This window comes from Monomorium pharaonis, chromosome 6 (assembly GCF_013373865.1).
Source record: "Monomorium pharaonis isolate MP-MQ-018 chromosome 6, ASM1337386v2, whole genome shotgun sequence".
Lineage (NCBI taxonomy): Eukaryota > Metazoa > Arthropoda > Insecta > Hymenoptera > Formicidae > Monomorium > Monomorium pharaonis.
In genome coordinates, this window is record NC_050472.1 from 7,097,510 (window position 1) to 7,116,025 (window position 18,516).

At 27.9% G+C, this 18,516-nt stretch overlaps 1 protein-coding gene across 1 annotated transcript; it reads left to right on the forward strand.

Moving 5' to 3' along the window:
• Nucleotides 1-4,760: 4,760 nt before the first annotated feature.
• Nucleotides 4,761-18,424, forward strand: LOC105834015 (estradiol 17-beta-dehydrogenase 11). The gene is made up of 7 exons (XM_012676196.3): nt 4,761-4,960; nt 11,483-11,674; nt 15,344-15,703; nt 16,595-16,709; nt 16,806-16,890; nt 16,970-17,080; nt 18,049-18,424. The coding sequence occupies exons 2-7, from the start codon at nt 11,486-11,488 to the stop codon at nt 18,119-18,121; spliced, it is 933 nt and encodes a 310-aa protein (XP_012531650.1). The 5' UTR covers nt 4,761-4,960; nt 11,483-11,485; the 3' UTR covers nt 18,122-18,424.
• The last annotated feature ends 92 nt before the right edge of the window (nt 18,425-18,516 follow it).

The window sequence follows — 18,516 nt, forward strand, 5'->3', positions numbered from 1 at the left end:
ATGTAGTAAGTAACGCGATCGTGTGTTATGATCTACGTAAAATGATTACTGTAGCGAGTACAAAAGGCTTAATGTTTATTTCATAATACATAAGCGTAGAGGGTTAATAAAGGATAGAATGTAGCAAAATGTAAGCGCTTGTTTTTTCTATTTTTTGTTTAGTTTAAGATCTTATAATATCTCACCTGTTCAGGATATATGATATTTTTAACGCGATTTAAATCACAGTATAGATGCTCAATGATTGGAAGGCAGTACGTGCCTTCAGTTGTATATTCTTCTTCTATGGTATATATAGCAAAAATGCAAGTTTTTTTTCAAATGCAGAAAAATACATATGTATCATTTTTTTAAATAATGGATGAGGCGTTTCTTAATTTATCGATTGACCGCATTATATGCAAGTACAACTTTGTTCTGTAAAAACTACATTTGCACATAATGCGATTGATTAATCGATGAATTAAAAAACTTTCTTATACTATAAAGTTTTTATTGAAAGAGAGAGAGAGAGAGAGAGAGAGAGAGAGAGAGAGAGAGAGAGAGAGAGAGAGAGAGATAGTTTATTTTTCTTAAGCTTTAATAAATTTAATAAATAATATTTTATAAATTAAATTTTCAACAGATGCGGTATATTCTACAAATTTTATATAATATTTCTGAGTAATCAGTATTCGGTTTTTTCTTACCTTGTTAAATAAATTAGTATTAAGTAGGAGATTTTTTTAATACTACGGAACATATTTTTATAGATTTGTATGGAATGTACATACAATTTGCATAGAGTTTTAATTACATGAAATCTACATTGTGTAACATTTGTTGTGAGATGTTAAAGATGTAATATGTGTAGAATATATATACTTTTAATATACATATATATAATATACCTTTACTTTTTTAACGATGTGTTGGTAAACATAATGCCGCCATAATAAGAGGACCAACAATTACCTTGGAATAAATCGGAAGGAAACATGTAGCCTTCTTTTAGAAAGTAAACTAGACATATCAAGTCGCAGTTACACTCACGCTCTCATTGTCGACCTGTTATATTACGTAATTAAACACGTTGGTCTTGGTCGATACGCGATTACTACATCTCCCCGTATCAATTTATAACACGGGTTGCGGCCATCATTAAAAAATTTTGTTGCTCAAGCGTATGTTCATTACTTCCGCGTCATTACTTCTAATGGAAAATTTATCACGATGTAATTTTGCTACTCAATATGAACATCGTTTAACTTGTGCCTGTGAATATATGTGTATATGTACATGCAAAGTTATTATATTTATTTGTAATCTGATGATTGATTGTTCTTTTTTCCGAGACTAATATTATTATCTGCATTTATGCGCATTAAGATACTTAGAATGTTTGATCTCCAGTAACATATAACAATGCGTATAATTAAGTAAAATGTAATATATATAACGTTTTTTCTTACAGATTTCTTTTGTAAGTATATTATATAGTGATTCAATTTCTCGGAATGACCTATAATTATATAAGGTCAACGTAAGTAAATGCAACGAGATTAGTAAATACATGTAGTAAAAACACTATTTGTGAAAGAAAACAACATTTATATGAAATTAAAGAGATCGCCCAAATTATTTAATTTACATTACATTATAGTAACACTCTAACAAGAAAAATGTTAATGCGTATAAAAGCATTTATTTCTCTTTATAATTTTTAAAAACAATACAATTTTTATTATATTACATTGCTATACATGTAATTTAATGTAATTTAACCCTAGAACACGCACAGTGGTCTCTGGGACATCAGGGTGATTTCTTCTTCTTGTTGCTTCGTCCGCAGCACCGCCCGAGATCCCGGACTGAGGGGGGAAAAATGCTTGTTGTACTATAACCTTGAAAGGTTGCTGGCATCAATCGTCCTTCGGTAACAAAAACAAACAAATATAAACTTTTGCTTGGGGTCTCAGTGATCCCAAAGCGTGATAACGCTACTTTTTTAACAAATTAAAAATAGACAACTTTGCAGTTAAGTTGATTATCTTGTAAGTATTATCATTATTATTGAGAATTATAAGATTTTATATACTATTCTATTGATATATATATGTATATATGTATACATATATATGCTCGAAGGACTCTTATAATAGCAGATCGGCAGAAGTTTGTAAATAGTGCAAAAAGCACATTGCTTTCGTTTTGGTTAAGTATTATTGCGATTAACATAATTTGGACGTTGAAACTGTCTATACTATATCGTTTTCGCTGATTAAATTTTCAATTGTTAAGCAATTAAAAATTTAATCAGCGAAGATGATATAGACAGTTACGTACTACAACGCCTGGATTATGTTAATCGCGATAATACTTTACTAAAACAAAAGCAATGTGTTTTTTGCATAAGAGAAGACGACCATAAAACAATGATTTATTGTTTAAAATGTCTACGTGCTATGTGTTAATCATGTTGCAAAAGTCTGTTTACAATGTTCCGCTGATCTGCCTTAACATTTTTTTAAATTTTGATTAATTAATAAATGTATTTTTTATATATTTATGTGTACATACTCTTATTTTGTCTTCCATTTAATTATATATTCGAAAAACAACGTGCGTAGCAAAGAAAATCTCTTTTGAAAATCGGTGATTTTCAATATGGAAAATAATTATATTTTTTTAAAGAACGCATCACGACGTATTTTTTTTTTCTTAAAATTTGAACTTTTTCCTTCAAGAAACTGTACTTTAAAGTTGTCCAAAAGTCATATTTTCATTTTTTTTATATCATGAAAAAAAGCAAATTTTCTCTAATTTTATCACAAGCTTTTCCTCATATTTTTGTTTATAATTTTTTTGAATTTTTTAAAACGTTTTTTCATGTAGACATTCTAAAACTCGAGATTTGAACTAGAGAATTGACGAACAAAACTAGACCTTGAACGTTTAAATCCGTTTAATTTCCAGAAAATCGCATCTGTTTGAGTGCGAGACCCCAGGACCTCCAGGACCCCGGAGCGGGTTTATGAAAATTTTTTTACATGCGTGTTCTAGGGTTAATAAAAATCAATTAAACGTCTCTTTTTTTATTTTATATTAAAATTTTTTTTAAGTATACAAAATTGTTGCCTGCTAAAATAACGTGTCTATATTCTTTGTAGGAAGAAAAGTTGTTTTGCCATGGAAATTTACCGTGACTCAAGGTTCACCTTGACTTTTAATAAGTGGACGAAACCGGCTCAACTGTAAGGCCAAATCAGGATGTCTTTATTTCTTGTTACATTCTAAGTAATGCGGTATTTCAGCACTCTTCCGAACATATAAACTTGTTTTATAGCAAGCTTATTATTCTACCGATAAATATTTTAAATATAAAGATAAAATTAAAATTGTCTATTTGGTCTACAGCGGATGTAGGTGTTGAATATAATTTTTCCATTAATTTAATATTTTTACCTAACATAATCTTTTTTATCATGATGAAAAATGTTTTGATTATATCGATACAGAAGTACATAGAAAATGCATTCTATTTAATTAGTATCAATTACGATTTCTGATTATTGCAATAAAATTTTTGATTATACTTAATAAATTTAACTGTAAATGTCTGATTTGTATCTTTCTTATTGAATCTACTAGATTTCTAATTTATGTAATCATTTTTTTTATCCTATGATTAATTATAAATTTTAGAAAATATTAATGATATAAAAATTATTACATAAAAATATTAACGTAACTTTATCTTGTTTTTCCATTGTCTTTATGTACAATCAGCAACACAAATTGTGTAATATTTCTATAAAGATCTCACAACCTAAATAAACGAAGTATAGTGGTAACTATATGAATTTACATTATATATATCTAAGAGATAATAAAGAATGAACGATTGTGAAAGAAGTTTTTGCCTTATTAAAAAAGAACGGTGGTTTAATCATTGGATATGTGCAGGTTGCTATAGAAATCTTTTCTACATTCGCACACACGCATTAGTAATATCTGTAATCATTAAAAGCAATTTCTGTGTTTCTCGGCGTAAATTTAACTGTGTCTATGCAAATTGAGACATTTAGAGAATTAAATGTAAATGCGGATAACGTGAGCAGAATAAAATGGTGTAGGAAAACGTGAATATTTAATAGATTTCTTTCGAGCCAATCTTTCTTGTCTTTCAAATCTGTCTTGTTACATATTCATAAGTTTGTAGTTTTTATGTTAATAGTTTTCTTAGAAATTTTTTTAATCATCAGGTATTTAATTGTAAAAGATTACGTAAAGAAAACAAAAACTTTTATTGCAAAATGTGCAACCAATAAAAACGTTGTAAGATCTGTGAATGTATAATATTTTAAGTGTATTTATAAAAATAATTTACATAAAATTTTGTCAATATTAACATTCGTTTGAAAATATCAATAAAATATTTGCAGTTGTGACGAAATAATTGATAGAATAATTGACGGAATTACTTTCCATTAAACCAGGAATGTTTTAATTAAGAAAATCCAAACGTATTAAAAATGTTGAAATCAAAGTGGAAAATCACGTTACACATGGTCGAGATCAATGATGTATCGGCACCATTCACACGGAGGAAAATGACCCGTGTGAAGAAGGAAAGGAAAGACGTTGGCGAAGGAGACAACGACCTTGGTTGGGTCTTATACTCCGACTACGGTTCCTGGTACATTGTACCGTTGCTGTGTTCAGTCAAGTTCAAGCGATTCGAGCGTTCTGACCGCTGGCGCAGTGCTAGCAAAATTGTTCCTTCACGCGTTCCCCACTGTTCAACAAAACCGCCGAGTGACTTGGAGATCCAGCGTGATCCAGTGATCTACGCGTTCCCTGCGGTAACGTTTCACGCGCTATAAGCGCGTATCTTCCGTACGACCATAAGACCGCTGAGCCGTGCTACATGCGGACTTACATTGTGTATGGTGTGAGTTTGGATAATCTGTTAAAATAGGTAAGTCAAGAGACGATTAGCGTATGTATTTTTAGTAAAATTTTATTTTAAAGCCATGTTTTAAAATAAAATTTTGAATAATTTATATCTATTTAATTATTCATTGTTAAGGTAAACATTTCAGTAAACAGACATTTTTATCAATATACTTAGACACTTATGAATACGCATTATTGTTAATTTTACTAAAAAAAAACCCTTGCAACTTCAACAAAAATTGTATGAGTGTAAAAATTAGCTAAGGTAGATAAGTGATTGGCAAATACTGTGATATATATATGATGATTACACTTAATCAATTTAACTGACAGAAGCAGAATTTACGAATTCCATACGTGACAGCTAAAATTCTCACAGATACAAAAATTATCGATACACTTTAGTTGTGACATCGAAGAAATCTATCTATATCAGTCAAAACATTTTTTTGGGCGTTCAAATGCTTTTTTATTATAATATTCAAATTTAATTGTAATCTTTAGATATTAAAGATTTTATTTAAATTTAAATATTATAATAAAAAAGTATTTGATTGTATACGCTATACGGAATTAATAATAATAAATTTTTGGTAAGTGTTGGAGGAGATACATGTCTAATAACGTTTCTCTTATGTCAAAAATTATTGTTATAAAAAATTAACTTATTATATTATTATAACATTGTTATATTAATATAATATTATAACAAAATAATAATTATTTATTATTTTGTTACATTAATTAAAAAAACTATAATTAAAAAGAGAACAGTTAAGTCTTTCTTTTTTATTATTGATTAAAATTTTATTCTGAGCAATAAAAATAAATTTGAATAACTTGCATTTTATTTTAGCTACACGAAAAGAAGGAAGTTATATTGAGCATTAATTAACGACAGCTTAATCGGACGAATAATTCTCGGAATAATTATTTTTATTAATATCAATCGGAAATTAATATAAATTAGAAGTTAATTCTATAATAGTAATAATAAAACAAATATATTTTTGTTTAATAGAATATGTTGTTTTATTAATATTATTAATTGAAATTACTTTTAATAATATTAGTACTCTTAATATATAATATTATTTTTTTCCGAGAGATTTAATATTATTAATAGTTAATTGAACAACATAATAAACAAGTATTATAGTGATAAAAAAATTTTATTAAGGGCTTATAGTCAGAAAAGCGAAAAAAAAGAACTTTTGTTATTTTTTTTTAACTAAATAAACTTATTTATTTAAAAACGTTTACATATAAGAAAGTGACATTTGTAAAATATGTAATAATTTAATATATAATTTTATTTTATGAGAGATTTTATATTATTAATAGTTAATTTGAACAAAATAATGAACAAGTATAATCGTAGTAATAAAAATATGTTATTAAAATTAATACTTTATTTGTCACTTTGTATTTTCAGTATTCTTGTGTGTATTTATCTTACAAAACTAATTATAAAAAAAAAAAAACAGTTTAAAAGAAGAAAACACTTTAACGGTTGTGGGGATAATTTCCATTTAAATGGTTGAGAATGACTTGTTATAAGACAAAGTTAGAAAAAAGACATTAAAAAGCTATTGACGTTAATAAATTATTCCGTTTTTAGTTAAATAGTAGATAATTTTGAAATAATAATAAAAATTATTTTATATAATTTAACAAAACTAATTATTAATATCCAGTTTTATTTTATTGTGAATATAAATAGTTGTGTCAGATTTATAGAAGTGATTGATCTTTATATGTCTACGTGTATTTGAAACAAATGGCAGCAAAAGTTCCCTTCTCCCAGTGCCCTTTGGAAATAAAGTCTATGTAATGTATCAGGAACGTGATGACGTAAATGAACTAGTTAAAAAAGAGCACAGGCTGTTATTCAGAATGATCATAAATCATCATTCTAATTGATTTGGTACAGATATGAAGTCTAATTACTGAACGGCATTGAATATAAAAAGTGTTCTCTGCGAATCGTGACGGGAAAACTAGCTTTAATGCGTAATAGCATAAGTTATCGATCTTAATGCATTACATGCAATCGATCGATCTAGCACACAATATTCATTAGTTATCAATGTTTCTTTGTATTATTGAAAGTAATTTATAAAAGACTGCCTTTGTCGTGAGCCTTTGTTCTGGATTTTTTTCAAACATGTTGCAATATTTAATAGTATATAATTAATCTTTCTTGATTTGATAAATAAAGAAGTATAAAGAAGAATAAAGAATATTTTTTATTATTATCTGTCAATTATTTTGATTATTCAAACGTTCAAATTAACTGTTAAAGATAAATGATATAAAATCTTTTACATTCTAGAATGAGAAATCAATTGTGTTTCGAGTTTATATGTTAGGTGATCTGTCTCTTCTTATTACGAATGAGGAAAGTTACGTGATCAATGTAATCAGTCTTTTATCTTAAATCTTTTACGGAAATCCTCAGTGACATTCGTATTGTGATATGTTACATAAGGAATTGTAGAAGTTTGTTCTGGAAGTTTTAAGTTCCTTAAAATAAGTTTATGACTTTTACTAGGAGCGGTAGAAACTAACGATCACAACTCAAAGTATGTTTTTATATTTTTAAACATTTATACTTTAGAGTCTTTAGACAAATTATGAGATTGTAAATTAGATTGTACATCGAGTTTATACAGAGAAACTTTGAAGATGTAGCCTGATGCGGCCCTGGCCCGTACAATTACTTGTATGCATTATGAGATATGATCGCATATGCCAATCTTCATGTAAAACGTGAAAAAATTTAAATTTCCCCTGACTCAGCCTTAATCAGTAGACGATAATGTCGTAATTAATGCCTTTAAAGAGAAATGAGTTTCTTCCAGCTTACCTCGCAGCCGTTCAACCGTTGTTGAACCATTATTATCATTATACTTTATATTAATAATTGCAATTTAACTCTGTCATTATCGCTATAATGCAATATTAATTATGATATTATTTATTACAGTAAACAAAGAGACTAATCAGACTTAATTTGTTTGTGCAAATCGTATCGATTTATCATTTCCCGGAGTATCATTTCAGAGAAAGGTTTCACATTTACGCCACGATAGCTTCTATAATAATTTCCCTCTCGTGTATCATTATGTAACAGGTAATAGGTATCTGATTGGGGCAGGCTAGATAGGCATATCTTGCGGATTTTGCTTACTCTTACTTGATGGGAAAGCGGTACGCCCAAAGAGAATTTAACTTATGTAATAAGAAAAATAGCGCTCGCTCTACAAACCGCGTCAGATTTACAGCTTATTTAAGTGTTACAATTGCGAGGTATGTTATTGTGTCCTGTAAGCGTTTCCTCATATTTTCAGCCGTTCGCTTATATTGAAATATTTTTTATTATTTGAAGGATAAATAAGTAGGTATAAAATCGCATAAAATCGGATAATGGGCGTGAAAACCAATGGTTTCAGCAGAATAAGCTGTTGTCATTTACGAGCGTTAAATCTTAATTGATCACTACTTTATATTCTTATAACTTCCGTCGCCACTGATTGTTTCATCAAAGTAGCGTGCTGCAAATTAATGTTTAATTGCGTGTCGGTGTATTTTTAACACTGAAATTACATTGCATTGAACTATATATTTTCACGTGAGTACATAGCTTTCTCTGCTGTATTACAAAATTGTTACAGGTTATTTGGACATGCAGTTACAAAAAGGATTAATCGATATAAAAAAATAGTTTTATAATACCTTTCATGACGAATTTATAAAATTAATGTGTAACAACAAAGAATAATTAATTTCCCGTAACAGTATTTTTGATGCAACAGTGAATAATTTAAGGTGAATAATAACCCTGAATTCAGGCTAAATATGAAACTAATCATTTTTAAAGTGATATTATTTGTTTTCCTGACGCCAAGATTACGAGAATACCAAAGTTTTATGTTAGTCAAACAGGAAAAGAAAGAAATGACAACTTTACGGTTTGTTAAACCACAGCACTTTAAATCTTCTTGGATTTAGTACACATACCGTGTTACAAGCATCTGTACACGTATGCTTATCATGTTAGAAAGTTTTGAACGCTATTCCTGGTGAAAATTCTTTTTTAAAATTTTACACTTTTTTTAAATTTAGAATTTCTCTATATACAAGTTAATAATTTTAAAAAAGTTCCCAAATATTTTTGTACAAATTACATTCGGAAATATTACGAAAGAAATCTCTCTTACAATTTTTTCATATATATAAATTCTAGAATATTTTAACAATTTTTATCATTTCTGAGTATAACTTATATAAAGCATGAAAAGTCTAAAGTATATTTCTAAAAATATTTAAATTTTTATGTTTATATAATATACAGTTTTTACGAAATATTATAATATTATGTAAATCTGTTAACAAAAATTTATTACTTAAAGTTTTTTTTCATATTTCTATACAGTATAAAATATAATATAGCTATAAAATATAATATTATATGTAATTATAAGATAAGTAAATTGCATATTAATTACATACATTTTAAATTATTTTGTTTTTTATAATATAAAATTAGTAGAATTATTTATACAAATTATAAATTGTAAAATATAAATGTTTTATTTATATTATGATTATAATATAGAAAAAATAATACATATTTAAAAAAATTAATGTTATTTTAGCTAAGGAATGTAATAAATTCTAAATGTTTATGATGCATTGCAACAGTTTCTTAAAGATTGTGTTCTATTTCGGGTTGACATGCGCAATTTGTAATTTTATTTTCTTCTTTGCAAAGAGTAAAAACGTTAATACTACCTTAATCCGTTATATAACACCAACTAGTTGCTATAGAGGTTTTATTGCATTTTGTAACTGATTCTGGCATGTGTTTTCATCACACTGGTCCGTAAGACAGAGAACGAACACGTGTATGCATTTCATAGCAACGTAATATAAATTTATTTCCGGGTTTGCTGGTTACCTACATATTCTGTTCAATGAAATACGATTACTAAGAATAAAAGATGTTTGGTACATTAATGTCTATACAATACTAGCTGAAAACTATCAAAGTTTAAACGTTGTAGGCTTTTTATATATTGTCTAAAACATAAAATAAATAAAATTATTATGTTACACAAGAAATTTCACTATTGCAAAATAATGTAATTTTTAATATTTACAAGAAAAAGGATATTTGTAGTTAATATTTTTTCTAATTAATCAATGACAATTTTTTATTGTTGATTAATTAGAAAAATATTTGTTGTAAATACATCCTAAAATCAATCGTATAAAGAATAAAATACCAAAGTTTGTAATTATTGCAGTACAATAATTATATTTTGCTTAGTTTTGGATAAATAACTTTTAAACAAGTAAATATGTATTTAAATAAACTTTTGCATAAATATCGTAATCCTACTTTGTCATTAAACTTTACTACAAAACGCGATCTTACGTAAGAATTAATGCAACTAAGAAATTAAATAGCATTTAAACCAAGAAGGGAATTGTCTTTAAATACACAGATATTTAAACATAATAATAGAATAATAAAATTTTCATATTTTTGGTAATGCTTTGAGATGTAATACATTCATTTTTTAATCACTAATAACAAAGTTTATTACCACAGTAAGTTTTAGGCTTTACTAAAGATAAATTAACATTTGTTTTTAAAATATTTTGAAAAAATTATATAATAAAGTCATTATATTACATTACAACAAAAGAAGTTTGGTTCAAGGATTGAATACGTTTCATTACGTGTTAAAAGTTGATAATTAAATGCTATTGAACTCTTCCAATTATGTAATACAGTAAAAATGATGTAAGTGCTGCAAAGAATTTCTGCAACAATCTTTGACATAACCAATTTATTTTTGTTTACACAGTTTGCTTTCGCGCCTTGATGCGATAATCGTAAATCTTTTGGGGTGCGTTTGTCTATAAAGACATGCTACATTCTTCGTTACATGCTGTGCAGTAGGCGCATACAAGTTTACACGTTATATAACTTACTCATAAATGTGTTGATACTTTCTCGTATGAAAAGGCATTGATTTCGACAGAGTACAAGTATAATTTGTCATATCCCCTAGTAATGAGTAAGAGCTCAAAAATAATTTGTTAATATAAAATTTTTTGTCAAACTTATAAGTGTAATAAAAAAAAAAAACTAAAAAATATATGGATTGTAATAATTCTAGTAATTATTTTAAGATAATAACAATTTTATTATTTATTAAAGCTACACGGAAAGAATTTCTTTCTTAAACTTTACCCTCAAAATTTGGTAATTGTGGGATAATGTATGACCTCGAGGAATTTTACTATACTTTTTAGTAAAATTTACTATACTTTTAGTAAATTGTACTAAAATCATAATTTACTAAAAAGTATAGTAAAATTCTTCGACGTCACACGTTATCCCACAATTATCAGATTTTGAGGGTAAATTTTAAAAGAAAATTCTCTCCGTGTAATAATAATAAACACATAAACGTATATAAAATAAATGAATAAATAAATAAAATGATTAATTTTTATTGTTTTGCAGTGGATGATGCTACGAGTTAGAGACGAATCAACAATTACAAATTCAAGAACAGGCTTTTCGATTAATGTTTTGTTTTATCTCAGTGCCGAATTTCTAATTGGTGCTATCATCTCAGGTTTTTTAACCATTCTTAATATCATAAAGTCTCTTCTGCCAAAGCCGCCGAGGGATTTGACCGGTGATGTAGTTTTAGTATGTGCTCTTTCTATCTACTTTAAATTGTACAGTTATTACATTTTTAAATTAAAGTTAATAATTTAAATATTTAATTAGTTTTAAAATTATTATTTATAAAATCTAATAAAACTAAAATATAAAATATAAAATATTTTATAAATTAGAATTGAAAAAAGTAATGTAAGTAATTAATTTTGTGTTGCATGTAAATATAATTATAATAAAATATAATAATATTAATAATATTAACTTGAAATATATTACATTTCTTTATTTATTTGAAATTAATTACATTATTTTACAAAATATAAGAAAATAAACATTTGTGTAATTTTTTGAGTACTGAATAAAATCCTATTTACTATATTACTTTATTACTTTATCATATCACAATTTTGAGAAATTTGTTAGTGTTACAAAAAATTGATATTTTAACTTTGATATATTAACTATAATCACAATATGTAATGTACTGAAGACGTTTCATTGTATTCAAAATTATTTAATTAACACTTTTATTCTTTAAAAGAAATTTGGTTGTGCCAATTATGATTAAAAATATATTTATATGATTAATATAAACTCTGTCAATATTATAATATTAAAATCATGATTTTGATGTAATTTTAGAGAGTAGCAAAGGTGCTTATTCAAAATCGATCAAATCCGCCCACCCTCAGATTTGCACTAAACTTTGGATTTTGATAAATCTTTATGCCAATAACAATTCCTGAAATTTTCAGCTCCCCAAAATAAGTACACGAGGAGGAGCGGGGAGTCAAAGTCGAAAAATTGCACTTTAAATATCTCCGAAACACTAAGAGCTATTTAGCTGCGCCTTGGAGTAACAGATACAGAATATTATGTATTATTAAAATGGTTCTTTTCACTTTTTTTGAAATCTTAATACAAAATAAGTCACTTACAGTTATTTTATTTTTTGCCCTATTTTTACCCTAAAAATAACACAAAATTGTAAATTGCCAAAAATGGCAATTTTTCGATTTTGATTAGAATTTAATATGTGATTCTCAACGAAATTCCCTGCAAAACAACGCAAACCGTATGTTGAGGAAATATTTGGTTCGCGAGTTATAGATTTTTAAAGTTGCGCACCTCGGGGTTGATTTGGCAATCTGAACTGCAGCAACGCTCGGCGCGTGTGCGAGCGCGTCAGTTTCGAATTCCCGCGGTTCATCCAAATTTAAATGGTTAAATATCATCGGTAGCTCCAGTTTAATGAACCTAGTAACACTTCCCTCTCCTTTATCTCCAATAGTATCTCAAAAAGGAATGTGAAACCTATGTAATGCTGTATTGCAATAAATCACATTTTGATGTATCGAACTTTGACTTTTTGAAATGAGTCGAGCTGCAGATAAAATATCGAATGAAATATTGATTTATCACAATATTGCAGAAGCCTACAATATAACTTCTATGTTTCACCTATGAGATGCATCAAAGATCTTCTTCATTACTTAGCTCGTTCTCGGTCTCCTCAGAAGTTGGCTTTACCAGCGGAAAATGCCAATGTTAAGAAAGTCTGATGGTGCACAAAAATCTTCGTCATGTTTGCACACATCCGAGATACCAAATTACTGCCACGGTGTGAGCACAAGATCCAATAGTGCGAGCGCCGTTCTTACACGTACAGTAATGCGCAACAACGGATTCCAGAGGACACTTGTTTAAATAGATCAAAATAAATATCGAATATAGGTGCGCAACTTTAAAAAACTGTAACTCGCGAACCAAACATTTCCCCAACATGCGGTTTGCGTTGTTTTGCAGAGAATTTCGTTGAGAATCACATATTAAATTGTAATCAAAATCGAAGGATGCCACCGTTTCGGAGATATTTGAAGTGCAATTTTTCGACTTTGACCCCCTGCCTTCTTTCGTGTAATTATTTTGGCTGAAAATTTCAGGGATTGTTATTGGCATAAAGGTCTATCAAAATCCAAAGTTTGATGCAAATTTGGGAGTGGGTGGATTTGGTCGATTTTGAATAAACCCCTTTTCGCAGAACATAATGAAGCAATTTGTTAAACGGAATTATATTCAACATTTAAAACATGCAGAAAATTACTCTTGTTTTATGCTCGAAAAAAGTATTTTTTATTGAAGAAATCATAAAGTCAATCATCAACATTTTGTATAAAAAAATATTTTTGAATTTTTTGATTTTACAGAATTCAAAATATTTATTACATAAAGTACTTACACAATTAAAGTATGCATAAAAATGAAAAGGGTAAAAGGCAATTTCTTTGTCAAACAAACAAAAATGTAATAATTTCGTAAATGTTAAATTTTTTTGTTATTGATATAAAATCGCCTTTTGGTCTCTTTATTTGTGCCACTTTAATTGTTTAAAGAATTTTTAATTATGCAAAGTTTAAATATATTTTGTAACATAAAATTGCTTGTTAAAAGAGAATAATTTTTTTTAAAGATTTTTTCTAATCTTAGTTCTAATTGTACGATATTATTCAAATTATATTTTTTCTAGAGATTCTTGATCTTATTTTGCACATATACATATATCATAAATTTGGTATAGTATTAAGCATATTATCGTAAAGATAACAATTACTGTGACATAATAAAAATAAAATTCCTTTTTGCTTTTTTATATAAACTCATCATTACATTCTTGTGCTTACTTTAATTCTGTTAATAATAATTTTGCGTTCTATAAAGCCAATTAAATATACAGCTAAAATTAATAATGTCAATAAAATAGACGGTTTTAGAATCTGTTTAAAAGTGTTATAAATAGAGTAACTCTGGTATATCGCACTTAATAAAAACTTGATTTATTAAGTATCATGTATTATATTTAAGAAAAATAGATTATTCCATAAAAACTTTATACTTCCATAAAAATTTTAAACTACTATAAAGAAATTAGAAGTACAAAGTATTAAATTTCTTATATTGTGAAAAGAAAAGACATTAAGAAACCTTTGTACTTTTATTATATATTTTATAGACGTGAAATATTCGATCACTCATATGTGGAATACAGAATGTGCAGAAAATTACACAAAACAATAATGCTTACTTAAGTAAAATGTAAATAACTTGTAAAATTTATTTACAATGTTTATTAGAAAATAAAAACGATAAATATACCAAGTAATAATAAAGCAAGAAGAAAGATTAATATGCAAATAGCAATAGAATAACAGCTAGATACGAGCACTTTTCGATCACAAAAAGCATCTGTACTACAGCGTAAATCTCGCACGCCGTAAAAATGTCATATGTATATCCTAAACAGATGGGATATACGAAATATTAGGCTAAATAAAAAATACAAAAGCTAAGCACTTGCTGTATTCCATTTTTTACTATCCCTTTACTCTGTATCATGAAAAATAACCATTAAGTCTTTATATACTCCCTACAGCAATCATTTTATATAAGTCCTAATACTGATCGCGCTGTTATTATATTGAGAAATCAATTCAATTCATGATGGTTTCGTTAATAACAATAAAGTACCGAAATCACAATACTGATATAATATAGAGACATATAATTCAAGTTACCTTCACTCCTTCTATATTTTCTGATGTTTGAATATCAATATCGGAGTTACTCTAACTTGATTTAAAATTAATCTTGAAAATGCATAGCAATGTTTTCTCATTGCACAAACGTTTCTTGCAACAGATTGCCGGAGTCTCGTCGACCCTCGGCGAGTTCCTCGCCGAGGAATTCGCGAAGGGTGGCTGTTCTGTGATCTGCGTGGATAATGACTTTAGATCCGTAGAAGAGATAACTGCCAGGTTAAAATCACGGTGCAATAAAGTGAAGGGAATCGGGCCTGACCATAGGGAATGCGAACGGGAAAATGTAGGGCCCACAATGGCAGCATACGAATGTGATCTGCTGGATCGTAATGCCATACGCGAAATTGCCAAGAAGGTCGAGGATGAGGTCGGTGGCATCGACGTCCTAGTGACCTGCGCCGGGCAGCCTTATCAAGATATTTTCGATACAGCTAATACAACTCTCATGAGCCATTATTGGGTAAGCGTCGGCAATAGTTGTTTGTGTCCTTGAAACGATCTCATGTATCATGTGGTATCATTAAAACGCGGCCGGTTATCAACGGCTGATTTTAACGTTAAACGCGTTATACATAGTGTCCGTGGAGAAAATTTGCGCTTAAAATTTGTAAAATAATATCCTTATAAATACATACAAGGAATATATGATCGGAACGAGATTCACACGCAAATTCGGAAATATTTATAATAAAATGTTATGTTAATAATAATGGTAAAAATAATTTGTAAATCTTTATTTAAAAAAAAATGATACTTTTAAGATATCCGAAATCTCGACATTTTCAATAACAAAAAATATATTTTAGAAATGTGATTTTTAAAATATATATAATTAATATAATTATGTATATTCAAATATATTTTCAAATATATCAGCAAATTCGATTACGTTTTAGAGTAGATTTCTATTCATTTTTTAAATTTAGTTTTTAATTTATTATGATTTGTTAGTTATAATTTAAAAACTTTTTGTACGTATTATAAAACACATCACATAGCAGGAATAGAGCACACCTTTCCATTATGACGTCATTGTACTTGTTTTCTAATATATTTCTTACAATATTAATAAAACAGATTGTACTCGAAAATTGTAAGATTTCTATTAATACAATGTGCAATATCTTTTCTACACATGCTCTTTGGCTGTATTAATAAATATATTAATTAGTTATTTATGCAAATTAAGAAAATTGTAAATTAAGATTATACATCAAGCAAAGAAAAATTTAATAATTAATAAAACAATTAAAAACCTTATGACTGCAGTTTCGATAAATTAGGTTTACACAATAGTATGCCTTATTATAAGCTTTGTTGGCTAATTTTTAATTTTTTTTTCTTATTGTAGACGGTGTTGGCGTTTTTGCCATTTATGATGCAACGCGACAGAGCGCACATTATCGGAATCACGCCAATTACGTCCACCCAGGATACATACTTGGGTTCGAGGGCGGCGATTGCCGGTGAGCATAGTCGATCATAAAAGCCGCTCGTCAAATCGCGTGCGGTAAACAATAAATGTCGTGTCGGTTAATAGCTCGTGATTTATTTACATGTAGGTCTGATGGAAAGTTTGGGTCAGGAATTGACCAATCGTAATAGTCAACTTACTTTCCTCACGATTTCACCGACGACAGAACGCAGGTGAGGTACTCCACGAAAGGAAAAGGAAACAATAAAAATTTTCCCCCGAAACACTTTAAGCCACTAATTTGTATTACAGTTCGACGAGACAAGAAGAACAACAAATGGCTAAGGAAGTTGTACAAGCGGTCAGGAGAGGCCAGTGCAGCATCAGTATTAATTGGTACTCAAAGATGATGTATAATATAAGGTAAAAAATTTGATTCAATTACAGATTAATAATTACCAAGATTCATTTGTAAGATAATATTATAAACTCATAGATTAAATATTTTAGATTAAAATTAAACTTGACAGATTAACAATATTTTTTAAAGGTATATACAGGGTGTTCTAAAACATGTTCTAATCAACGCTTGTAGAAAGGTAGAAGGAATCGAGATGAATAAAAAGTCCAATATTGTTCTGGGTTAGATCCACGTACCAATAATCGAGAGAGATATGGAATCTGCCAATAATCTAATTAATTTCTATTGTATAAATTGTGAACAATAAATTAATAAAAGCTTATTATATATTCACGATAGATTTTTCTTCCGTGTTATGGTTCGAGCGGGTCGAGCTTTACCCTAGGCGAACTCTCATTCGCATAATTTGAAAAATTAATACCTCGATTATTGGTGAATCTAACCCAAGACAATATTCGACTTTTATGTTCATCTCGATCCCTTCTACCCTTTTACGAGCATTGACATGTTTTAGGACACCCTGTATATTTTTACACATTAAAGACATATTGTAATATAATAAAGTAAATAAATTAATAAAATATTATTAATAATATACATTTTATTATTGTAAGGTATCTGACGTAAACTGTTAGGCTTATTTATAAGGCCTGTTTAATTAACTTAATTTTTTCAAAACTATTTGTAGAGATTTTAAAATGTAGTTTATTTCAATATTTCCATAAATAAAGTTTTAAAAAAATAAATTAAAAGAAAATTCTATTTGGTTCAGATACTATAATTTTTTATTCTAATATCGTTTTCTATTTTATTACTTACATCTGATTTTATTTTGCTGGTATATCAATATTTTTGCATTATTGAATTGTGTAATAGATTCTGCTTTTGTGACAGTTGTATTATTGATAAATGTAATCCTTGATATAGCGTATACAATTTTTAATTGATTTTATACGATCCTGTGTTTTAGTTGTGCGATCTATAGCGCAATAACGACGGTCTCACAATGGCTTCATATACAGGGATGTGATTATTCCTTTTAAATCCTGTTCTTGCTCATGAAGCGTGAAGCATTCCAGTCGGCCACCGACACGAGTGTAAGAATTCGCTTTTTCTGTTATTAGCGAATTCCCTCAAGATGGACAAAAAAACCTTTAAAAGTTGTATGAAATTTGTGCAGTATCTTCCCACGAGTTACACAATGAAGAATTATTCTAATTAATTATTCATATAAAGTCAAATTAGAATTATAAACAGTCATATATTACTGGATCGTAATATATTATTGTAATACGTAAAGAAGATACCCTTGATTTTTAAGAAAATAGAACCTCTGTTAATAAAAACAATTGTTTATACGTATTCATCCTTCCTATCTAATGATATTTAGTTACCTAAAATTTTTAAAATTGCATTTATTTAAATCTATTACTTTTAT

Bases quoted from the DNA above. Each gene is read 5' to 3' on its own strand.
- LOC105834015 (XM_012676196.3), top strand. From the start codon at position 11,486: ATGATGCTACGAGTTAGAGACGAATCAACAATTACAAATTCAAGAACA. The intron at 11,675-15,343 runs GTATGTGCTCTT...TTCTTGCAACAG, and splicing joins TGACCGGTGATGTAGTTTTA to ATTGCCGGAGTCTCGTCGAC. The intron at 17,081-18,048 runs GTAAAAAATTTG...CCTGTGTTTTAG, and splicing joins AAGATGATGTATAATATAAG to TTGTGCGATCTATAGCGCAA.